This window comes from Paramormyrops kingsleyae, chromosome 7 (assembly GCF_048594095.1).
Source record: "Paramormyrops kingsleyae isolate MSU_618 chromosome 7, PKINGS_0.4, whole genome shotgun sequence".
NCBI classification, from domain to species: Eukaryota; Metazoa; Chordata; class Actinopteri; order Osteoglossiformes; family Mormyridae; genus Paramormyrops; species Paramormyrops kingsleyae.
This window is the reverse complement of record NC_132803.1, coordinates 24,392,258-24,417,557: the sequence shown is the minus strand read 5'-3', so window position 1 is coordinate 24,417,557 and position 25,300 is coordinate 24,392,258. Positions and strand designations below refer to the sequence as shown.

Sequence of the window (25,300 nt, the reverse complement as noted above, 5' to 3'; positions counted from 1 at the left end):
CTCGTTACGTCACCGTAGGCGGGACCTGACGTTGAGGAACAGCGCTGTCAAGGAGACTCGGCCCCGGAGCTCGGCGGTCGGGCGGCGCTCGGCGCTGCGGTAATGCGGCCGGTGGCAGGGCAGCCTTACTACACCCTGTAGGGGGGGCAAAAGGCACTGCGTACAAGCGACAAATAAAAACCTTCGGGAATAATGATTCATTTCGCGCATGATAGAACCAAGACTGCTGGGGGAAAATGTTATTCCTTCTCTAGTAATTCCGGATCCGTACAGTATGACATGCCGCATTTCTATTATTGAACTATTCAGTTCTTATAAAATAACTGTTTTAGCTGTAGTTTAAACAATATGTTGGTTAAATCAAAATAACCATTCGGCACGACTATTCCGATAGTAGGCAAAGCGGTAAAATAGACACAAACCAGAGATTACTTTGTTAGTCCATTTTAATGTTGTCCCAGTTTCCAATTATAGCTTTTTCTTACATAAAAGTATTGGAAAGTATTTTATTACATGTTAAAATGAGTATTGTGTTTTATGGTTTCTCATTTGCTTTTTATAATTATTACAAGGATAGAATACTGATAAGATTACACAATTAGCAATTATATCGTTTGGAAATGACCGTGTACACCTCAGATAACCATTTTTATTGCTAGATGTTGATATGACTGCTTGCATTAAACTCCAAAAGAGAATGTGGCCTGCTTTATAGTCTGGGGGATAAATCTGAGATTAGGCTCATTCAGAGATTAACATGGGGACAGAGTTCTTGTACGAAGGCAGTCAGGGTCTTCCCTGATTGCATTTGTGAGATATCTCCGGCTTGGATGGGGAGATGACAGAAAGACTATGTGCCTTCATTTATCCTTCAAAGATAGCAGTTGAGAACACAGCTATCAGCTGGGAAATTGAATGACACAGCATTTCTGTAACCTTTCTTATGTGTTCCAGTATTTGTACATTAACAGCAACTTGATGCTGATGTACAATAAAAAACACAATATATCTTGTCCTTTTTATTTAACTGCATGGTTGGCTGTAATCATACCATACATTTATAATCAGGAAAATCAATGTATGTGCATCAATCCTCCAACTCTTCTAGAAACATTAACTATTTAAATAAACATAACATTAAAATACATAACTTAAAAATCTCATAACCATTAGCACGAGGTAGGTGAAGCTCATTGCTCCAACACGCTCAGTTATACAACTTTTATTTTAAAGTGCATTATAATTTCTATGAAAAGACACACAATTCATGCTGTATTGTACAGGAGTTTAACTACCTGTGTACCTCCAAGTTGTCATAGAGAAGATCACCAATTCAGCAGAATTAGACCAGGTGTTGCAGAACTGGGTGAATAGGTGTAACGAGAAGTTTACCATCACTCCAGCACGTTAGAGTTCATGAAAGCAACACCTTAGTCATCTAGCTGAAGTCCAAAGTGGTCATACAAGTCGCGTGTAGTTACACCTCGAGTCATTGCTGCACAGACGGAGAAGCATGGTCACTCAAACGTCACTCATAAAACAGGAACCCTAGAAAATACAAATGCAAGCAAGAACTGTGCAGCACTCAACAGCTTAAGGCTGGTTCGTACTTCTCCGGACGTGTCTGCTCAAACGTTTATAAATATTAATGTAAAATATACACACATAGATAAATATACATAAAATACAAAATATATGGGTAAAAAATGTATGGTGCTGAAAAAAATTAACTTATTGCAAAGAAATGCAAATGACATATCACAGCGAAATAATTTAGTGCAGAGTAATCACATAAATAAACTTACCGAGTTTGCCCAACAGGGTCTGACCAATGTCCTTTATGTCATTGTACTCATGCAGCAGGTCAATATGCTGTTCCAATTCCTGCACTCCTACGCCCCTGTAAAAAGAAAATGACATTCGCTGGAGAACAGCAACTTGTTATGATGGAGGTCACTGTGCAGACCTGAACCCTCAACAATCTACAAACGATCAATGTCTACACACTCGCTTTCCAGGAGGGCGATCTCAGAATCCAGATTTGTACGCTTTCTCCTCAGCTCCTCGATCTCTTCCTCAAGGTTGGGCGGGACCAGGGAAGTATGGTGCAGGATGCTGGGAGACTGAAGCTTGTAGAAGGTGAAGGAGAGACAAAAAAAGAAAAAAAGGAGAGCAATGGTTAAATTCCATAAATGTATTGAACAAATGATTCACAGAAAAAGAAAATGTCTATTCCAAACAAAAAAGGACTAAAGGTGATACAATCCACATATACAAAATGCCGAAAGGGACAGTTGATGTTAACCTTGAAAACCAACTAAATGGTTTAGATGAAAGAAAAATATACACAAAGGATAGTCAGAGTTTGTAATAAAACATACATGGAATTGTAATAGACACAACATTGAAATGTGTTCATCAGCACTAGGTAAAGTTTTAACACTTTTATGGACAACCTGGTTCTTACCATCTTAACAGTTTTATCTGAAAAGTTGTTTTACAGCCAATATTCACTAGAATATAATTTCTTAAATAGAATAGACAATTAATCACTGCGGAAAAAAACTGACAAACTTACAGGAGATTTGAATTTGGAATTGATACTTTTAGATCCGGAGTAAGGCATCCTAAAGAAAAAGAAACAAAAAAATCAGCATGGTATCCGTTTTTTTTTTTGTTATCTAACTGAGATGTGTATGTACTGCATAACTAGACGCACATTATTTAATATCAATCTAACAATACTAGACAGGAACCAAAAGCGCCTCTGAAATGAAAATCTTTAATCCCATAATTAACATTTACCAAAATACAATAAACAGTAAAGAATGGATTTGAATTTTAATTCACACCAAGCCAAGAAACGCCAGTGACTCCGCTACCAACATCTTATGTATGCAACTTCACAACGTTTATTTAGTGGTAATTTTAATACTGTCGAAACAAAAGATACAAATTATATGGCAATAAGTGTACGGCGACGTGCATGGAAATGAAATAAAAACGTACTACGTGGATAAGTGAGCACTTTATTTTTTGAAAGTCCTAATAAAATTCAACAGAAATACCTTCTTTTCGGGGGTGTATTTGAGACCTTGCTAGCAACTTTAGGTTTTCGCTCTGAATCCATTACAAGTCACGCAAACGCCTTCTACGTAATTCCAGAAACTGTTCTTAAATACTTTAAACAATTCAGGGTAACTGAGAAGTAGCCATAAGCCATGAAATAGCCCGCCATGAACTCTTCGAAGACCAGAGCATTTCCGGTTCCGGTTGCGTAAACGTCCGAGTTAGCCAATCACAGACTGCAATTTACAATTCCACATTTAATTGGTTGAAAATAACACATGTGATGTGTTTATCGAGTAAAATTTAAATTTTGTTAGGCTTTAAATATTGTTCATGTTTTAATATCTTGCTGTATATTAATGGTTGTGGCTTGCAGTTACTTTTTGTACATGCCAATAAATGGCAGCTTAACGCACAGTATGCTAAAAGAGAAATTGATATGAATTTAAATAAAACCCATCATCTTACAGAAATCTTTACAAGACATACCGCGAGCATGTTGATCTGCCGTGAGTAGCTACATGCCAAAAAGGAGATCCTGCAAATGTAAAAATGCCAGTGTTTTACACCAAATTCACTTATTCAAACACATAGACGTGGAGAGTCTGAAGCGTATCCCAAGAAGCACAGGGCTTGAAGCTGGACACGCTGTGGGCATGATGTCAGTTCATCGCAAGGCACAAACTCACACAAGGACTACTGCAGAAACATCAGCCCACCTAACAGCATGCGAAAGAAAACTGAACTACCGTGGCCAAAATTAACTCCGAACATAGAGGCGAGTCACCACAAACTTACTACATCGCCCAATTTAACTTATCTCAATGCTGTTCTACTTCACCTACACAACATATCATTCTCATCCAATGAAGAAAGTTATTTCTAATTGCTAATACAATAAATTAAGCAGATTATTTTTTGTACGGCAACGGATGTGCGTGTATTTTCTGCGATGGTCTTTTTTTTAATAAACGAAGAACCGTAAAGGGCCATATACCGCCACCTATTGTTGGGAAAGTGGATCGGTCATGCAATGTTTCTTTCAATATGATCTTGTACATGATTAATCAATAACAACTATTTGCATTCCGCAAACCGCAAAATAATCCAAGAAGATGAAATGTCCTTTAGTACCAATTGAAAACAAAAATGTAACTCTTGCTGTAAAAAATCTGGAGCAGATTTTAAATATAGACGGGCGGAGATAAAAATCGAAAAGGCAACGCGAAAAATTGATCTTAAACACCGGTAAGTGGCGACAGAATCCAGTAAAGAGAAAAAATAACTCTTCGAGGCTGAGCATGACGTGTGTAATACCGATAAAACCAGCAGAGAAGACCGTTTTTAAAGAAAAGGATGTCTTTGAAAAGATACACTGCTAATAGGCTAATTACATTAATCCAAGGAAATTGTACAATATATGTTTTGCTTGACAATAGCCTATACTGGGAAATTGGGGTGTTATTTTGTGAATACAACTTCAAAAAGGAACAAAATTGATAACTGATCTTTATTTTTAACATGCATACAAAGGAGGAGCACAGATCGTGCGTCTGTAGTCAAAAAGTAGTTCTATCGTGCATGTTATTTTTGTATGACACATGTAGTTACTGTAGAACAACATGCAAAAGTTGTGTCCCCCACACATTTGTTACTGGCATATGAAAAACACAAATATCTTGTAATCAGCCATTCCATTAGGCATGGATTAGCAGGCTTCATATCAAGCCTGGTATTATGAAATCTGGGAGGGCATGAGTGAGTGAGAGTGCGGCTGTACAGATACTTTGAATAGATTGTAACTGATATCGGCATCTTTGTATCTGTGTCATGCACTGGGAAATGTTGATCAAACTGTTAATAAAAAAGCACAAGGGACTCGGGTGAGTGCTTGCTGTCTTAGGAAAAACATGAAAGTTAATCCGTGTGGAAGGGCAGCATTGGGCAAGGGCGCATATTTTGGTTGAGGAGTTACGGATATACGTTACCAACGAATGTGATCATGATAAAAATCCTTTTTACAAAATGTTAACAGACATAAACTGCCTTACATTTTCTAATAACCTGAACTCAACTACAACAACACATGTGGGACTGTTTTTTTCCTGCTGTCATCAAACTTTTATTATATATTAATTTCTTAAAAATAATATGTCGACGTCTCCAGATCCCTAGTTGACTCCATAATACAGGTATTCGTACCACCAGGGTAGCAAACAGCAGCCCATTAGTGCTCGCGGAAATCACGGTGTTTTTCAACTTTTTGGCTATATTGTTAGAGGTGAGTAGAATTTTATTAGGATTTTCCCAGAATGTAGACAATTTCTGGTCCTTGTTGTTCTCCGTACATCCACATGCTTTTCCAAATTAATCTTGGCGTCAGATCACTGACAGAGCCGCGTCCCTTGTGTCGTATTTGAATATTTTTCTGTTCAGCCTCTGTATCCTTTAAACACATCTGAAGCGTACCACAATGTAGCGCTTTGTTAGTTAAACGAAGAGAGAAAACGAATGAGAAAGTAATGCAAAATAATGTATACATCAAATACACGGGCCTTACAATACTGTAGTTCCCACAGGTTAAGCACGGACAATCTGAAGATCGCTACCTGCCTGACAGTAGAGGGCAGTGCCGAGTACACCATCGGGTAACAAGAAAACATTCTCACGTAAAAACATTTGCACGCAAACTCTCTCACGAAGAAACGCTCTTAAATAGGCCTACACACGCACACAAACACTTACATACTCACCCAGGCACTCTAAAAAGCTGAAACATTCTGTCAGGGGTTCAGAACATACACACTGCCTAAGTGTCTTCCGTTGCAACATCATTTAACCTCAATGGTATATTTGAGCTCAAACATTTTTCTCCAAAAACAACATCATTAACTCCATTTCATAATAATTTCTTTCCCTAGCTTTTAGTAAAAATGTCTGTATTTGCTTATTCTCATTAATGCTTAAGAATAGTTGACTATACAACTATTTTATACACACATATATATATATATATATATATATATATATATATATAATTTATTCTGATATTCTGATGTAAGTATATACCTATTCTTATAATATACAATAACTCTGTATGACAGACAGTGTCTGTAGGTGAAACTACATCTGAATCTGCTATCAAACCCGATTAGGAGAGCCAAAAACCTCCTTTTTGAAGTTTATACTTGTGTGGAGTGGGTGGTTATCTAGCTGTTAAAATCCACCCATGTTATTTTGGGTCAGAACTTCTAGAGCAAAACACTTAAAAATAAAAATCACTTTACAGTCTCATTGATGTTTCTTTGATCGTTTGATTTGGACTATTGGGTGAGGCTATTGAGATCTGCTCATATTTATCCCTGAGAATTGGCAGTGTGGCAGATTCCTCACTCTTTGAGTGTGTAACTGTGCATATCCTCTGCCTATTCTCTTTCTGTGAAGTCTAAAATGGCTTTACTTCAGTACAACCTAGGCAGCAGTATCCTCCAAATCTGGGATAGCGAATCCAGCTATACGCAAAGCAAGTGGGTCCAAAGACACTGATGATCCACCCAAACTACCAGTGTGTTTCTCCTAGGTCCTTACTAGTAATTACATAGATAAAACTCATCCATCCATCCATCCATCCATCCATCCCATCAATCTCCAAACCACTTATTCTCAGGGTTGCAGGGATAAAATTTGCCATTTGGGCAAAATGTGCAACATCATTCTCCATCATTCCTCCATAACAGCCTCTCCAGTACAGGTTACTAGTGACCAAACTGCTCAGAACTGACAGGGAAAAATAATTAGATGCATATGTAACTCTTGGCTTGAGAGACTGTATCCATTGCATCATTCTTCTCATTCTTCAATGTTAAATGGAAGCCTTCCATCTTGATCAGATAACCATCTGGGAGCACTCGTACAATACATGTCCTGTTTGAGAACCCAAGTGAAGGCGGGGAAAACACGTCTATGTAATATTGTCGTAACTCAACTGATGTAACTGGTGACACAGTCGGCTACTTCTTCGTTGTTCTGCTTTGGAGGGGTGGATGGGAATGAGGAGGACCGGAGGCTCTGACTGATGATCGGAACAGATTCTGAGGTAGCATGATCATTCTTTGTGGACAAAAAACACGCAGGAGCCCTGGGTCAGCTGCCCACACCTCTCACACTGAGGCTCACTGCCGATCCCACACTCTCTTCCTGTGTGTGTGTCTTCTGGGGGAACATGTTTCTGTCTGTTTACTGGGTTACTCTGCATTATTGGTCTCACTCTCAGTGTCTCTGTGCCGTAGGTCTGCTGCGTGCCATGGACCGTCTTGCCACCCTTGTTGGCATGGTTATGGATCCCTGCCAGCGGGGTAGAGTTTGGTGGGGGAGGGAGAGCAGGGCTGGGAGGGTGTTTTTGGGCACCGGCATGCTTCAAGGGAACTGGCCATTTTCCATTGTGTGCATTTTTTTGTGCTTGTTTCTGTGCGCTTGGGGAGAAAAGGGTAGGGGGTGGGGGAGGCTGCTTGCTGGGAAACGACTTCCTCCCTATCCGTCTGACTGGGAGCCGCCAGCCTGGCTGCGAGGCTAACGACTACACGGCGGCGGCAGCCCTGAGCTTGGCAGCCGCGTTTCCACAGCCGCTCCTCCCCCTTCACCTCCTGCCGCTCTCCTCCTGCTGTGATTTGGGGACCTGAGGAAGGGAGGGGATGTAGGCACGCACCTTACCGCTGAGCGGAGCGCGCCGGCCCTGAACCCTGGGCGCTGATTGACCCCGATGTTCCAGGACCGCAGCCAGGTGAGTGGAGGGAGATTTCCATCGTGCCGTTTATCCGGCATGCCGTCATGTCAGCTGGCTAGGTTGCTTGTCCCAGAGCAAAACTAAGAAACTCAGACACAACAACAACAGTCATCTCAGGCGGACAAGTTGACTTTCTCCAGCGCGTGGCTCGTGCTAAGACATGGACTGGAATTTAGAGGTCTGGAGCGGATTCAGGAGTTATGAACCATTAAAGCGCCATGGTGAGAACTCTGCTGTGTAAGGGGGGGTTTCCCATCCCAGCCCAGTCAGCCCAAGGCAAATGCAGGCTTTTGCTCCAGACGAGCTCTTAATTAATTAATTGTCTATTAATCAAGTGATTTGAATCAGATTTGGCAAAACACTGTTGAGAACTGATTTTAAGAAGCATTGCAGTCATTACTATATTTTGAAATTTAACTAAATGCCGCATGCATCTAAATTAAGTACGTGGAACGAGTTGTTGTAGTTTAAATGTTGAACAATAAAGTAATAATCAAATAATTTAATGTGTATCATTCCATTTAAGAAGCAAAAACATACATTTTTATAGAGTTTTCTTTGCATTTCTTTGCAAGTTTTTCGGCAGTTCTTCCACAAATTTGTATTTAACTGTCTAAATAGCTATGTTAAGCTTATTGTAATGCATACATTATAATTTAAACTATCGTTAACTCAATAAAAGTTAAACAATAAGGCTGTGGAATAAAAGTCAGCAAACATAATGATTTTTTACCAGCATATAACATATTTTGTAAGTAAAGAATACAAAAAGCAAGCATCAAATATTGCTATATAGTGCACTGTTACTAAACAGTTGTGTAAAACGCCAGTCAGTTGTGTTAGACTGACAGTGAAAAGTAATTATTCTGCATGATATGAACAAGCATTTTAGTTTGTTATTAAAAATTTCAGCTAAAATTGAGCTAATTAGGCATCTTTGGTCATTGGCCTTCAAGGATTCCTTGATAGAATGTCAAGCTGTCCTCACAGCTAAATGACATGTGGATTCATCACCATCTCAAATAAACATGATGATTCATACATTGATAAAGGAAATATTTTTGAATGACTACAGCAAATTATATGCTAAGTACAGTTGCACTATTTCAAACCCATCTCTGCAGCTAAAAATACATTTGTAAGATAACTGCCAATATACTTTTTGAATGTATAAATAATAATCTGTCCAACAGCTGTAAAGTATGATATATGTCAAATATGCAGCCAGACGAAAGGGTTTTTGTCTTACAAAGGGACGTTATGCACTCATAATAATTCAGAAATTGACTCAATATATGCTAATATTAAAAATGCTCATTTTGACTGATGTAAACTATGATAAACACAACACTGGAAAATACCGATCTCCTTGCTGTGAAAGTAAGGGGGCTTATGTAACCCACTTCGGAAGTCTAGACCAGGCTCCCTGAATTATTTTTTTGCCAGCATTTCAGGTATTTTCTTGGGGGGTGGGTCAGATCCTTGGGAGGGCAATAAGGGAGTGCGACCTTTTATATTGACAGCTCTGCATGAGGCCAGTGCTGGGGAAAATCTGTGGCGGAGACATCGTGTGCTCTGTGGGAGACTCAGCCTGCATGCTGGCCGTGTTTCAGCTGTGTCTGGGAACGCGATACACCCCAGTGTTCAGGCAGGGAGCGTAGATTAAGTCACCTGCCAGCAATCCCCGAGTACCAGAACAGATCCAGGAGTACAGATCCGGATAATCCAGATTTTCTCTTTTGTTTTAACATAGCATGCAGAACTAAGGCATGTTTGTACAGAACTGGACCCAATGCATAACAGAATGTAATATAAGGTATACATTTCCCGTAGGCATGTTGATATACCGGCAAAGCCATGCAAACATTACAGTTAATATACTGGAGTGGATGTGTTCATAATGCCTCTGTCAGCCGCTACAGATTGAAATGACCGATGTTTTTATTAAAGTGAAACAAAAACACTTTGGTTATTGATGGAATAATTTTCCCAGCTAAGAGGATTATTTAAATATTAAGCATAGTCTGCAGCTAAGGGTACAACTGGCAGACTCTTGACGGTACAGCCCGAATGACAAGTAATTGTACTCTCACAAGGTACAAAATAGTACTTTTTTCTGACTGTGTATTACACTGTAGTTTGTTTTGCATTGTCTCGTCTTTTACTACACTGCTGTTTTGTCCTTTATTTGCCCTGTTGTCCCTTCATGCACCTGTCCCCTTGTCAACTGTGACAATAAAACATGATGTAGAGCAAAGCACTGAAGACTTCATGCGGAACATAGAAGAGCAGCGACTGAATCCGTGTCAGTCATCTGTCTTCTTTGCTTTCCTAAGGATGAGGTTCTGGCTACAAGGGGGGACCAGCCTGGTTCTGCTGGCCGCCTTAACACTCTCACTCTGCGGGAACCTCAATGCAAGTAAACAGGTATGAGGCAGCGTCTTACAGCCAGACAACCTTTGTAACACTTTTGTTATTACAGGGTCTATTTTTATCCAGGCGGTGCCGTGCTCCTGCGAGGCAGCACTGCAGCCCCACACCTCTTGCTGCGGGGGTTTGTATCCTGGCTCTGCGCTGTGTGTTTGCGAAGTTTGCAAGTTTGTTCTGGGTACTCTGGTCTCCGGCCACAGTCAAAAGACATGCACTTTGGTGTCTCTAAAGTACCCATAAGGTGCAGATGTGTGTGCCCTGTGATGGATTCTGGGATATGCAGGCCTTCCAGCAACCCTGTACTACAAGCAGAGGAATTGCTTATTTTTATCACTATAATGTTGGCTTAAAGTCCATATAAAAATTGTATGTGACTCTTTAACCTTTGGTGATAAGAGGACTTTTTAGTCGCAAAGCCAGGAAAGCACATATATGCATCCATTACCATGTTTTGTACCTGATAGTAAAGTAAACCAGCTTTTTATATTCCAGAAGGGGGGCGTGGCTTCCAACAGTGTGGCGGAATCCATGGTGACCGCGCATTGGTGGGGGGAGTGGTCTACATGGACAGCCTGCACACGCACCTGTGGAGGAGGGATCACGTCGCAGGAGAGGCATTGCTTAAAGCAGAGGTCAGTCATGTGACCAAGAGCAACATTATTTAAAGTTCTGTGCATCAATATTCTAGACCTGTGTGCCAAACTGTGCAACAGATATATGTTATTAAACGTTCGGAATCTGCAAAAGACCATGGCTCAGCACGGTTTTTCATGTGTTCATTGAAAGGAAGAAAAATACTATGGAAAAAGGCAATATGACCTGCACTGGCAACGCAAAGCAATACCTCCTGTGCAACACAAAGGTAAATTCAGAAGTAGCAGCCAAGCATTTGTCAAAGGAAAACTACATTGTTTCCCAACTCACTATTCAGTACGGGATAAAATACTATCGACAGGCCAGCCTGTGTATTGCAGGAGTGCCCTTCCTCTTGGCGAAGTTTTCGAGAGGAGCAGTGCTGGGCCTTCAACTCACAGATCTACAATGGAAGGAGGTTCCGCTGGAAGCCCCTCTATTCTGGTAACCGGAAGGCTGGAAACAGAACCCACCCCACTGACTTCTAAAAAACATGGGTTCCGACACTGGGGTGGATGTGGGGCAACAGGGGGTAATTTCTTCCCTGATGTTCAGAGTTTCCAGATGGTGCATGTTGTAGGTGAAGGATTTGCAGAAACACCATCCACCAGAACTCCAGTATGTACATGAAATATGCCCATCCTGTTTTGTTTTGGTATGTGCTGCCTTGCAGAAGATTATGTCCACATCTCCAGCAACCCATGTGACCTTCACTGCTCTACCCTCGATGGTCAGAGGCAGCTCATGGTTCCTGCCCGTGATGGAACATCGTGCAAATACAGAGATTACCGAGGAGTCTGTGTCAACAGCAAGTGCGAGGTTAGCGTGTCATTCATGGCTTTGAAATCTGGATTTCCTAAGGTTCGTCTTTAGGAAATAAGAATTATGATGCCTGCATTCATGTGTCTTTAGGATTAGGGCTACATTGTTTGGTCATGAAATCTGCGTTGCTAATAGGAATCACCACAGGTGCACCCATGGGAACAGACGTGGATTGAGTTTCACGTCGTCTCGTTGCAGCCAGTCGGCTGCGATGGGGTTCTCTTCTCATCCCACACTCTTGATAAATGTGGGGTCTGTCAGGGTGATGGGAGCCACTGCAGGAGAGTCACTGGAAGCTTCCACCAGAGTGCTTCTAGTGCAGGTAACTTGAGTCATATTCAGCAGTTTCCCTATCTGGTCCTAAGGGACCTACAGTCGATTTTTGTTCCCTCCCAGGAGTTTATAGTTATGTTGAATTTATCTTCTGGAGCTGTGAGGGAGCAAAAACGCAGACTGTCTGGGGGTCCCCAAGGGCCGCTTTGGGAAACACTGGTCTACAGCACTCACTCTCGTCTATCTTCTATAATTGTAAGCAGTGCCACTTGAAGCTCATGTGGAGTGTGGAGTTCTAGTCAAGCTTTACCGCCTGCACCCCCCTCAACACCATCCATCGATACTTGCTAAGTTGACACCCTTCCCAGAAGCTGGCACCCTTGCCAGCCACCTATGTCACCTTATTGGTTGACCGGCACTGGTTACAAGGTCTTGTTAGTAGTAAAGAGATATGAGAGATTCACCATGAGAGTCAAAGGTAAAGCTGCATCTGTGTTTTTCCCCTCAGGCTATGCCTTCATCACTCAAATCCCACAGGGTTCTTGGGACATCCAGGTCATTGAGAGAAGGAAGTCCGCAGATATTTTGGGTGGGTAGCTCCTGTTTTTTGTTGTGTCGGGAGTAAGGTGAGCCTCGACCAAAGATTCCAACCTTGTCTTCCAGACATGACTGTAGCTCAGTTTGTTGAGGATATGGGTTTGTGTCCAGATGGTCCAGCAGAGTGATGACGTCACTTTTGGGCCCATGCTCGAGGGACGCTATGACTCCAAGCTTTCTTCACTTGTTCACTTGGGCGAAAGCATTTACTAAATAAATAATTGTAGATATACACCAAAGAAAAAATTTCAGTCTTGTGGGGGCACAAGTAATGTAGTATTAAACTATTACTTATGCCTTAATGAACCACAAACTCTTAGATACTGATCTCATGTTCGTTCATCATTAACAAATCATGATACATTTTTTATCTCAAGCAGTTACTATTAGGGGTGCACCGATCGATCGGCGCACCGATCGATCGGCCTCGATCACGTTAATTTGAGGGGATCAGAAATCGACGATATTCCCATGAGATCCACCGATCTTAGTTATATGCTTTTAACTCTTTGGGGTCGAGTATGTCGTCGACGACATCGCGTACTTTTCGCGTACTTTTCTCGTCTATTTCAGTTTATAAATATCTCGCTGAAATCTTAATGTATAATCATGAAAAAAACGCTGGCTAAATCCGTAATCTGTCTTCTTTTCAAAACGTCCATTGTCGGAAGTATTAAAGTTTTTTTAATTAGGTTAAATCGGCAAAAAAAGTAAACCATGTCATCTTACTTTGTTTTACCTGCATCGGGGGCGTGTAGTACCGCTCTCACCCGAAGATCGCTATTCACATTCTAAATAGCCGCATTAGCGCGTATTCAAATCGCATTCGCATGGTAATTTGATTATCAGCGCAACGGTGAAACGCGATCCAGATACATCCCCTTCAGCGCCATAAAAGGGGGTTGGGGACGTGGCCAGGTGACAATGGCTCATTCATACACATGAAAGTTGCTACATATTCAATGAAAGGAGCCAGAAATAGTTACATGAGTTAGGTTTTTCTTATTTATTTATCCAAATTAATGTTGCATCTACACCATTTAGTCATCTTCATGTAGCCAAGACTTTGGTGATCAGATATCTGGGATCAAAACAAACTGCCAGCATTGCTTACTATGTACTTTTATAATGTTTCTGCAAGTGTTCCAAACTGCATTTTGCAATGTCTATACTTTGATGTCAAATTTCAAACTTAACAAAAATCTGACATATTTACAATATATATTAAAATAAAGATGAGTGTAATGGCAAAACAAATATATAAGAAATAATTTATTTGCCATGAATTAAGTGTGATGAAATGTGTGATCATGCCCCAGTCAGTGAAAGTGTGTTTCCTACCCCTAGGCCCCAGAGGGTTAAATCAGCCTTTTCTCCCATTCCCGAGAGAGGTGCAGTGCAGGCTGCCTCCCTCCCTATTTTTTGGACAAGTGTGTCATAACAGCTATATATATATATTTTTTTTTTTACAAAATTAGAGAAATTAAAGTCTGGAAGAAAAAATATGATTTTGTAGTTCAAACAGCAATGCTCATTTATATGTTCATTTATATTTGAGGACACTACCTCATGTTTTGTGAGTATTCATATCAATTTACTCAATAAAAATGGAAACATTGAAGTAACTGTCTTTTAGTTATGAAAGAAACAAGATCGGCAAAAAAAAATCGAGATCGGCAGGTAAGGTTGCCTAAGGATCGGTGATCGTTGATCGGCCAGAAAACTGCAATCGGTGCACCCCTAGTTACTATATTTACTATATCTGTTAATTCTGTAAAATTTTGTCAACTACTGAAGGAGCAAGTAACAAATGCTGTGAAATACTCTCATGTTAATTAATTAATCATGACAATCTTTTATCAAGTAGTTAGTGTATTTGTTCATGATTTGTTCATGATTTATTCTCCAGTAGTAACTGAGATACTACTAAGTATTTGTGCCCCCTCAAGTAATGTGTTACCAAAACTTTATTTTACACAATAACCAAGGACAATATAGATTTGCCTAAAGTAAATGTCTTTGAAATTCTGGTTTTGGTATGGAAATAGTGAGACTTCAATAAACATGGGAAGAATTTTGGAATTATAAACAATTTAAGTCAGATGTGAGACAAGGGTGTTATAGTTTGAGGTACTGTGGCACTGTGCTGAGTCTGTGTTTCCAATTCCATAGTAATTGGTTATACAATAAGTTCTGCAAAGTTAACAGTCTTAACTTCATTTATTGACATTAAGACTGACTGATTCTTTAAGAGTGATTAATCATGTCAACTGAAAAAAGTGTCCTGAAAAAATGAAAAGCAAAGTACGATGTCTACTGAAGTGCTGAATTGACAAATACTGTGAAGGCAAATGCAACAATATCCTTCATATACTTCTAATGGTTTTCTAAGGGGTTCAGTGGTGATTCTGTGTCTCTGTGCTGCACAGCTGTGACCGACCAGGCTGGGAAATTCTTCTTTAATGGGCCGTACAGAATGGACAACCCACAGAACTTTCAAGCTGCTGGGACAATCTTCAAGTACCGACATCCCATGAACATACATGAAACTGGAATTGAGTACATTGTGGCGAAGGGGCCCATAAATCAACCCATCAATATCCTGGTACTGTTACCTTTTACCATTGTAGTGTCACAGGATTTATGGGGAACCAGTGACAGTTTGTGGGTCTACCAGCATTCCATCCACTACATTTAAATGAGTATAGTGAAGGTACCACAGTCCCATTCATCATATGCTGTACTTCCTCAGAATAATAATAATGATGTAAATATAAAAGTATATGCTGCAAAACACCAAATTTTATTCACTTTTGACCTTATGATGATTTCTACAGCACCATTCAAAAGTTTGAGGTCACTTAGAAATTTCCTTGTTTTCCATGAAGACATACATAAAATGAGTATGAATAGGAAACATAGCTAAGTAAATAGGAAATAGTCATTGACAAAGTTAGAAATAATCATTTTTTAAATTAAAATAATTATAATGTTTTTCAGACATTGCTTTAGTCAGAATCTTCAAACAGCAATTACAGCCTTGTAAACCTTGGGCATTCTAGATGTCAGTTTGTTAAGGTAATCTGATGAGATTTCATCCCGTGCTTCCGGAAGCATCTCCCACAAGTTGGTTTGGCTTGATGGGCAACTTCTTACGTACCATTAGGTCCAACTGCTCCCATAAGAGCTCAGTAGAGTTCAGATCTGGTGACTGTGCTGCCAATCCATTGTACACATAATACACAACATTCCACTGGAACATAGGACTAACCGTTGCTGATAATAGACCTCTGTACACTCATGTAGATATGCCACTAAAAAACAGCCATTTCCAGTTATAATTGTAATTTACAGCATCAACAATGTCTACACAGTATATCTGATCAATCTGATGTTATTTTAATGAATGATTTTTTTTCAAAAGCAAGGAAACCCCAAACTTTTGAACAGTAGTCTAGGCAGAGGTGGATGATTCAGGTCCAGAGAGTAAAAATCCAGACCAAGATTTTGTTTCAACCAACTTGTTGAGTACAAAGAGTCATAGTCAAAGAGCACTCAACTGGTTGGTTGAAACAAAATCTTAGTCTGGACTTTTACTGACTGGAGCTGAATAACCCATCTCTGCTTCTAGGTGTGGAACCAGAATGGTGGAAGCCCCTATATCACCTATGAATACACAGAGTGGCAAATCCCTCCTGCCCTGCTAATGGAAGGTCCACTGACTGACGCTGGACCTGTAACGAACAAGGGTGTTTCTGAAACTGACCAGAACCAAGTTGTGGGGCAGGAGCCCAGGGCAGAGGAAGTGGGGCAGCTGAAGGGCCAGGTGACTAATGAAGTATATGAGGGGACAGTGGTCATCCACTCCAAGCAAGAGCTCTTGATCCCGCCTCACAAACCAGGTGACGTGCCTGAATCTCATGGCATCACATCCTGATAACATCACAACAATTGCACATCCCTTGTTCTTCCACATCTCAATACACACTCAATCTCTAAGCACACTACTTGTGCGATGACCTCATCCCCTTATTTAAGCTTATCCCTCTAGGAAGTCGTCAATTCCTTCGTGATGAATGTACAGGACCCTCTAAAAGAGACATTAGAAATCCCATCTAAGACTAACACTGCAACCTGCTTGACAATCCAGTTGCCCAAAAATATAACTCTCCATTGCAGGATCCTGCAGTTTTTAAAGGTTTTTAGGCAGCCTGAGAGAAAACTGTAATTTCACCATGGTTCACTAGACAGATTTCAAGCTTTCTGTGCAAAGAACACACTTTGCCATCCTTTATTCATGGTCAGCCTTACAAAGAGCAGTACGCAAATGAAAAATTGAAAGGCCATTGCATTTTGTCCTTTCATAATCAGAGAATCTCAGATGTGAGTGGTCGTGGCTTCACAGTAGAACCTCTGGCCCAGGTCTGAGGTCTTAGTGCTGAAAAGGATAACCTTTGTGGAGCTAACTTTATGTACACCTGTCCGAACTTTCTCAAAGGCTCCCCTCCACATGCCACAGGAAAGTGTGCATCACTCAGATAGCTGGTATGGTGATGGAAGGCCTAGACCAACTTTGTGAATGTAGCTGTTGGAATTCAGAGGTTTCTTTCCCGTTACTGAAAACTGTACATTGTTAAGAATTTTTTTTTTAGTTTCAATGCTTATGGTGAGTAGGATCAGTTTGGACAGTTACCCCACATGTTTAAACCATCAGTTTATCAAAAACTCCAATAAGATGTAGATCAAACCGTTCAGTGCAAGATAATCACATTCACCACATCAGTCATCAAGGAATTCAAACCGTTGTTTTCTGCTCAATACTGCATTCACTTGATTTTTTTTATTTCTTGTGACTTTGTAGGGAAGAACAGCACCCAGTCAGGTGACATGGGTGCCGGTGAAGACCCAGTGACCAACAAGCCAAGTTCAGAGAATCTCATCTGGAATATGTTTCTGGGGAAGTCAACTGCTTCAGGGATGCTTCACATCAATTTCTCCACCAATCAGCTGCTCACTGTAGGACAGAAGTTACATTCAACAGAAGTGGAGCCTCCAGGGCCACATGCCACCAGTCTGGATGGTGGTGCTCCCTTTGGTCACAACAGCTCACTACAAGAGCGTATTCACAATAATGACACAGGACACTTTCTTCTTCTCAACAGGACACTGCTACACAGCTTTCACAGTGGCAACAGAACCAACCACACCAGGTATAAATGCTCATAACGTCCTGCTGAACCTCTCTCCTTCTTAATGTCATTTATGGTCTTGCCTCATGTGGAGATTACAGACAGGACATCCTGATGTTGCAGAGTTCGATGTGATTCTGGGTCAACAAAGGAGGTGCTTGCTTTTCCCTTCTTTAACCAATCACAGTCTTCATCGTATGAAATCACATTGGTCCATTTTTTTCATTTTCAATCTCAAGGCTTCCAGCCATTCGGTTTAGGGGCAGTGTGTGTCTCAGCAGTCTAAGCCTCTGTGCCTGCCACCACAAGGTTGCTGGTTCGAGCCTTGTTGTTGTTGTGACTGTTATCAGCATGAAATAGACACATTTGCTCCATACAGCCTCTGCAGGTTTGCATTTTCCTGTGTTTAGTCTGTTTATCCATGACATGCCCCTTAACAAAAGGCATGCACAGTAAAACAGGTACTTCAGAAATCTGTGACCTTGCTGCTTAATAGGAAACACTGGTTTTAACCAATGCGGTGATGTCATACGATGAAGACTGTGATTGGTTAAAGAAGTCAGAGGCAAGCCCTTCTCTTGTTGACCCAGGGAGACATTGAACTCGGCAAAATCAGGATGTGCTTATAGACAGGGCAGGATGGATTAGCAGCTTTTGACATCGGGACAGTAAGAGAGAAGATAGTTTACGGGGGGCCACATATGTCTCCCGGCAGCTGTGCAGAGATTGAGAAGCACTTCATAACCTGGGCACGTTCAGAAAGTGCCCAACCTTTGGAAACGGCAAGCTGAGGAAAGGTTTGCATTTCATCATATTTATAATTCATATGCACGTCTCTGTATAACATCCAAACACTATTTTAGTGGTTTGACTGTCTGGAGATGATAAACAGGAAAGAAACTCATTTTAATTGCAGGAGAGACTGAAGATTCTTTACAAAAGTAGAAATATAATTTATATATTAGATGGCTACAGCTTATCTTGGTATACCATGCTAATTTGATGAGAAAAAAAAAAAATTCGCCTTTATATCTTTTATACTGAGCCAAGATTTAATGTCCTTTTGAAAGCCGGGCCTGAATCTGCAGTTTATTATTTGACTGCAGGAGAGGAAAAAACATTTGAATTTTGGTCTTTGAAACCTCATCAATTTTGTGAAAACAGCTGCGACCAGTTTAGCTGTAAAATCAAGTGTCTTAATTAGCTTATTGAATCACTGACTATTTAATGAGGAAATGTGAAATGGGAGACATCTCAAATCCTGAGACCTTATTCTGGAAATAAGGGCCAAATGTAATGTTTTTTATGCCGTTTATTAAACTCTGACACCCATATGTTCACCACTGAATCCATTAGTGTAAAAAACAACTTCCTTTATGTGACAGGACTGTGGCCTGGTGCAGCACCCCCCCCTAATTTTGGCATTTCTAATGGGATTGCTGGTGTGAGATAAAGCCCTATCTAAAGAAGCTTAGGAATGCCTTCCCATACGTGTCACAAGCTATGGGTGTGCTAGGTATTACACAGCAGGTGTTTCCTGTCATCCCACATAAACTATCTATGTAAGTAATATATTTTACATGTAGTCGGTGTTTTCTGAAACTGGTTACTGGTTGCATGGGACACCAATCATGACTGGTGACTTTCCGTGTTTTTTTGTTTTTTTTTGGTTTTCATTCCCTGGGACTGGCGTGCTTACAAAGCAATGTGGGTGTGCATATCTGTCTCTATTTCATGCACTTGTTTTTGTTGTGGTCACTTGCATCTTTACATATAGTAGATGTGCAGGTGTGGTGTCCGGCAGTGTTTAAATTGTGGGGGATCTTGGGGGTCCTTGGAGCCCCCATTAGGAAGAACTTATATGTATCTGTGTACCATAGCTACAACTCCATATTACTAACCCTACCCCCAGTCCTGCCCATGCCCCCCCCCCCCCCCAATCAGTCCCCACATGGCGACTCCCCAGGATGTCTGTCACAGTTCTCATACTTGTATCCGGATTCCATACGCTGACTTGGTTATAGGGCTCATTGGGTTTGGTGCAACAATTCGGTTCTCTTTGTGTCGGCAGGAGCCACTGGAAGAACTCTGGGCTGAGCACTGCAGACATGTACCGCTGGAAGCTCTCCTCCCAGGAGCCCTGCAGCAAGTCCTGCTCCATAGGCACCGTATCGTTCACACCCGCATGCACACACAGGCACAAAACGAAAGTTCTGAAATCCGGAACGATAATCCTTATGCTTGATATACAATAGCCTTGTTTCTCTGGTTCTGATTGGACGACAGGTGTGGCCAGATCCTTTGTCACCTGTGTGCGCTATGATGGAGCAGAGGTAGACAACACCTACTGTGATAACCTGACCCGGCCAGAACCCGTCCATGATTTCTGTATAGGAAGGGAATGTCAACCCAGGTAAGCTTGGCGTCGATGTGCAAGTTTACACAGATCAAGTGCTTAAGTTGACGAATGGTCCAAATCTCCTGTCTGAAGCAGATTGTACCATTGCTTCTTGTGACATTGTTGCAGTAGCTTCATATCATGGTTGGCTGGAGGGTAACTCTTTATAGGTGGGAAGCAAGCAGCTGGAGTGAGTGCACCCATACCTGTGGTGAGGGGTTCCAGTTCCGGCTTGTCCGCTGCTGGAAGATGCTGGCCCCTGGCCTCGACAGCTCAGTCTACAGTGACCTCTGTGACCTGGCACATGTGGAGCGACCAGTGGAACGACGCACCTGCCAAAACCCCACCTGTGGCCCCCAGTGGGAGGTGGCTCAGTGGTCTGAGGTGAGTTTCACGGTGGGTTGGGATACCAGCCTGGGGAACGGACGCAGTTTCCCGCCATGTGAGCTTGCAGTCTTTTTTTATAACCATGCTGGGTGGATTTGGGACACTTGTTTTGGACTGTGAAGGCTGATAAAACAAAGAATTGGATCTCTGTCAGTGTACAGCCAAGTGCGGCCACTGGAGTCAAGTGACCAGAGATGTCAGATGTTCTGATGAAATGAACACATGTGACGAATCGACTCGGCCGGCATCCATCAAAAACTGCACCGGCCCGTCATGTGAGAGGCAGTGGGCTGCATCTGAATGGGGGCCAGTGAGTATCATGGGGGAGCAGGGGCCTCAGGTCCAGTGAGTACCATGAGCGGGGAGCCCAGGTCCAATGAGTACCATGGGGGAGTAGGGGCCTCTGGTCCAGTGAGTACCATAAGAGTGGGGGGCCCAGGTCCAATGAGTACCATGGGGGAGTAGGGGCCCCAGGTCCAGTGAGTATCATGGGGGAGCAGGGGCCTCAGGTCCAGTGAGTACCATAAGAGTGGGGGGCCCAGGTCCAATGAGTACCATGGGGGAGTAGGGACCCCAGGTCCAGTGAGTAGTATGTGGGAGCGGGGGCCTCTGGTCCAGTGAGTACCATGGGGGGTTGGGGGCCCCACGTCCAGTGAGTACCATGGGGTGGCCCAGGTCTAGTGAGTACCATGGGGGGGTGGAGGGGCCCAGGTCCAATGAGTACCATGGGGAAGCAGGGGCCCCAGGTCTAGTGAGTATCATGGGGGGAAGGGGCCCCAGGTCCAGTGAGTACCATGGGGGAGTAGGGAGCCCAGGTCCACTGAGTACCATGGGGGAGCAGGGGCCCCAGGTCCAGTGAGTACCATGGGGGAGCAGGGGTCCCAGGTCCAGTGAGTACCATGGGGGAGCAGGGGTCCCAGGTCCAGTGAGTATAATGGGGGGTAGGGGGCCCAGGTCTAGTGAGTACCATGGGAGAGCAGGGGCCCCAGGTCCAGTGAGTACCATGGGGGAGCAGGGGTCCCAGGTCCAGTGAGTATAATGGGGGGTAGGGGGCCCAGGTCTAGTGAGTACCATGGGGGGGAGGAGGGCCCAGGTCCAGTGAGTATCATGGGAGAGTAGGGGGGCCCAGTCCAGTGAGTATCATGGGGGCGTAGGGGGCCCAGGTCCAGTGAGTACTGTGGGGGAGTGGGGCGCAGGTCCACTGAGTATTATGGGGGAGGGGGGGCCACAGTTTCAGTGAGTACCATTGGGGGGGGGGGGGGGGGCAGGTCTGTGACACTCAGATTTGTCAACAGGAAATCCCATCAAATGCTTCATATAATTATAATGAACTACCATGTAGTTACACTAGCTTCGTTTTTCTATTTTAAGTAAAGCTCATTTTAATCTTAAGTAAAGAAGTACACAACAACAAGGAAGTATTCCGGTAACTGACTAGAGCAAGTGTTTGCAGCAGCACCGTTTGAAAGGTAAAGCATGTACATTTTTCAGTAAGAGTACAAATAATTGGTAATGCTTTACATTAACTGCACCTTCATAATGCATTCATAGAACATTCATAAGCAGTATGTAAGTATACCATAACATCCTAACATACCTTAACAACTTTAATATACATTAATGACCAACATTGTATGATACTAATAAACATTACAATTCTATGATCGTATAATATTTGTTGTTAATATATATTAAACCTGTTAAGGTATGTCAGGATGTTAAGGTATACTTGCATACTGATTATGAATGTTGTATGAAAGCATCATGACACTGCACTGAATATTCTATGAATGCATTATAAAGGCATTATGAAGATGCAGTTCATATAAAGCACTACCAAACAATCTTTGCTATAACTCTAAGCCCTTTTATCTCCTGGCTCAGTGCTGAGTGCCTAACCTCCTTACATGCTCTCGACCCAGTGCTCCGGCTCGTGTGGACAGGGCATGATGATCCGGCACGTCTACTGCAAGACCTCAGATGGACACGTGATGCCTGATGCTCAATGCCCTGCCGAAGATCGCCCCCTGGCCATACACTCCTGTGGAAGCCTGGACTGCCCCCCACACTGGATAGTGCAGGACTGGGACATGGTGAGGAGAATAAGGGCTAGAGGGAGGGTGGAAAAGTCGGATGGGGCTGAGGGATCAGGCTACAAAAAGGATTCTACAATGGGGAAAGGGTAGCAATGGAAAAAATGATGCTACTTGAACCATTTGCTGTACTTTTGGACCCCACTAGATGGTGCTCTCTGTTAAAAAAGGGCACAAATAATGCCCCAAAGTAAACCAAGAGCACCATCTAGTGGGGTCAGAAAATACAGCTAATGGTTCATGAAGTGTCATTTTGTCCATCATTAGCTTATGCACATATATGGTAACCTTAACTATTATGGAACAATGTTACATAGCCTTAACTAATATTGGACAATGTTACCTAGCCTTGTTACATTATAGCTAAGATACTATTTGTTATAAAGGCTAGGAGTTTACCAGCTGTAAGCTGGAAATGTCTGAGACTTTCCTCCTGTGTATGTCACACTTTGGTCTGGTCTTTCCTTAAATGATAGAATTAAATTATGAAGTTATGATTAATGTATTCCGTGACACTGGAAATATTTGTGTTACAATTTACTCAACTGGAAGAACAAACTGTCTTCTCCATCTCTCCAGGATTTCAGATAATGACATTGCCAGATGGTTGTGACTAAGACTACATCTTGTGTATCACTACTACAGAGTATTCATATGCAGGGCAAACTCTTTCTCCCAAAGTGTAACACGAGATGTGGCCGCGGCATCAGGCGAAGAACGGTCCTGTGTGCTGGGATCACTGGTGGGGTCTTTCAAGTCCATGAAGACAGTGAGTGTGCTGCAGGAGAGCGACCGGAGGACGAGAGCACCTGCTTTGAGAGGCCATGCTTCAAGTGGTACACCACACCATGGTCAGAGGTCAAATAAACCACGTCTGAGTTCACATCGTTTTCTTTTATTAGCCACCAGATAATGATCCTACCCGCTTTACTGCTTTTTTGCCAATAGTCTCTTCTTGCTCTCCATAGTGCACCAAGACCTGTGGCACTGGCACTCGCTCAAGAGATGTGAAGTGCTACCAAGGAAGGGAGCTTGTCAAGGGGTGTGACCCCCTAACCAAGCCCACCAGTAAGCAGGTTTGCCCCTTGGATCCCTGCCCAACACAGCCCCCAGGTACAACCAGCCTCATGGGTAGAAATAAATTTGATTGCAAGGGGTGAGAATAACGGATCGGTGATTGGTGTCTCTTGCTCCAGATGGGAATTGTAAGGACCAGCCCGACACCAACTGCTCCCTGGCCTTGCAGGTGAACTTGTGCAGCCATTGGTACTACGGCAAGGCTTGCTGCCGGTCCTGCAGGGGCCCATACTTCTGACACCAGGAAGACCGGCTTCCTACTAATCTGCCTCGCTATTGCGGCACAACAATTTTCAGTGGCGTTCAAAGGTCCTGAGATGATGCATTCATCCAGTGTTGCAATGACTTCACTGTGTACTGGTCACTTAAAGTTCAAGTGAAGGTCAAATGTAATTGCCAGCATAAACTGCTTACATTAGTCATAACGTGCTGAGATGCATAACCAAGATGTGAGGATTAGGGCAGGCTGGGCTTCGCTGTACAAATCTCCACTCTCATAACATTAATATAAACTATACTGCCAAACAACTTTTGCACTTGAAGGACACGATGCGTTAATTATCTTTGCAAGGTATTACACGTCTATGAGGTGCCTGTAGATTGATGAATGCCAGTGAAGTTCTTTAAATTCACGAATTATGTGCCACTAAATGAAACCACATAGGACAAATGCAATATTACACTACGACTGCAACTATATCACTTTTATGTATATTTGCCATATTAACGTTTCTCAAAAAAGAAAATGCTGAATGCTGTCTGTAGCTAAGGAAATTCTGCCACTTCCAAAGGAAAAACACTGTAACCCCCTACGAGGCCAATGTTTGTAGCTCTCACTTCTTTTCTTCAAACATGTTTAAATGTGCTGGTAATAGATTTCTTTCTTGACTTTCTTTTAACTTAAGTATGATCAGTAACACTTTACTTAAAGCTATCATTTATAATGCATTATAAAACCTTCACAATGCATTATAATGTTTGGTATAAGAATTAATAAAGCATTACAGCATCTTCTACTGACAGTCATTCGACATTATAGTATTGATTATAATACTTCTTAAGCTCCAATGACGCTCCCATCTATAATGCATTATAGATACCTTAATAATGCATTATAATGGTCAGTATAAGCATTAAGGATGCTGTGTACTGCATTATAAATGTATCTATAGTGCATTATAGATGAGCACTTAAGGCCGTCCTGCATAATAATGCATAATAAACATGGCTATAATGTGTTTAAAATGCTTTATGAACATATTATAATGTATTTATGAATGCGTTCATAGATTCTTATAGACATGGCATTCCTAGGAGGTTCCTTTTCAGTTATGCACGTTTCGACACCTTGATCCACCAGCTGGTATTAACAAGCTCTCGCTTTTTGCATATCTTGCTCCCATAATATTCTGAGCATCTCTAGTTGTATGATTTATGCAAAAATCCAATGCTTTCAAACAGAGGGAAATCTGGGTAAAGGGCTAATTATGCTACTATTGGTACTTTTAAATCTAAATGCCATGCATTAGGCTCTTTATATTATTAAGTT

General features: G+C 42.1%; 2 protein-coding genes across 10 annotated transcripts; one reads left to right on the top strand and one right to left on the bottom strand.

Annotated features, from left to right (window-relative positions):
* Positions 1-428: 428 nt before the first annotated feature.
* swi5 (SWI5 homologous recombination repair protein) lies at positions 429-4,004 on the bottom strand. Of its 3 annotated transcripts, none has more exons than XM_072714579.1 (6): positions 3,819-4,004; positions 3,559-3,607; positions 2,579-2,627; positions 2,008-2,129; positions 1,806-1,900; positions 429-1,495 (listed from the first exon to the last, which is right to left on the bottom strand). In XM_072714579.1, the coding sequence occupies exons 1-6, from the start codon at positions 3,841-3,843 to the stop codon at positions 1,431-1,433; spliced, it is 405 nt and encodes a 134-aa protein (XP_072570680.1). In that variant the 5' UTR covers positions 3,844-4,004; the 3' UTR covers positions 429-1,430. The 3 variants fall into 3 exon arrangements, with proteins under 3 accessions (XP_072570680.1, XP_072570679.1, XP_072570681.1); XM_072714578.1 differs by lacking the exon at positions 3,819-4,004 and adding an exon at positions 3,789-3,813; XM_072714580.1 differs by lacking the exons at positions 3,559-3,607; positions 3,819-4,004 and adding an exon at positions 3,069-3,283.
* A 3,129-nt stretch (positions 4,005-7,133) lies between these two features.
* Positions 7,134-24,773, top strand: LOC111854166 (ADAMTS-like protein 2). 7 transcript variants are annotated; one of them, XM_023831868.2, is made up of 19 exons: positions 7,134-7,849; positions 10,189-10,279; positions 10,775-10,914; positions 11,069-11,144; positions 11,243-11,447; positions 11,589-11,734; positions 11,873-12,059; positions 12,519-12,599; positions 15,037-15,212; positions 16,239-16,509; positions 17,469-17,817; positions 19,868-19,959; positions 20,083-20,209; positions 20,365-20,578; positions 20,736-20,891; positions 22,504-22,674; positions 23,356-23,532; positions 23,643-23,787; positions 23,871-24,773. In XM_023831868.2, the coding sequence occupies exons 2-19, from the start codon at positions 10,190-10,192 to the stop codon at positions 23,987-23,989; spliced, it is 2,922 nt and encodes a 973-aa protein (XP_023687636.2). In that variant the 5' UTR covers positions 7,134-7,849; position 10,189; the 3' UTR covers positions 23,990-24,773. The 7 variants fall into 7 exon arrangements, with proteins under 7 accessions (XP_023687636.2, XP_023687637.2, XP_023687638.2 ...); XM_023831869.2 differs by having other exon boundaries at positions 7,329-7,849; positions 11,936-12,059; positions 20,350-20,578; XM_023831870.2 differs by having other exon boundaries at positions 7,333-7,849; positions 11,257-11,359; positions 20,350-20,578.
* Positions 24,774-25,300: the final 527 nt, after the last annotated feature.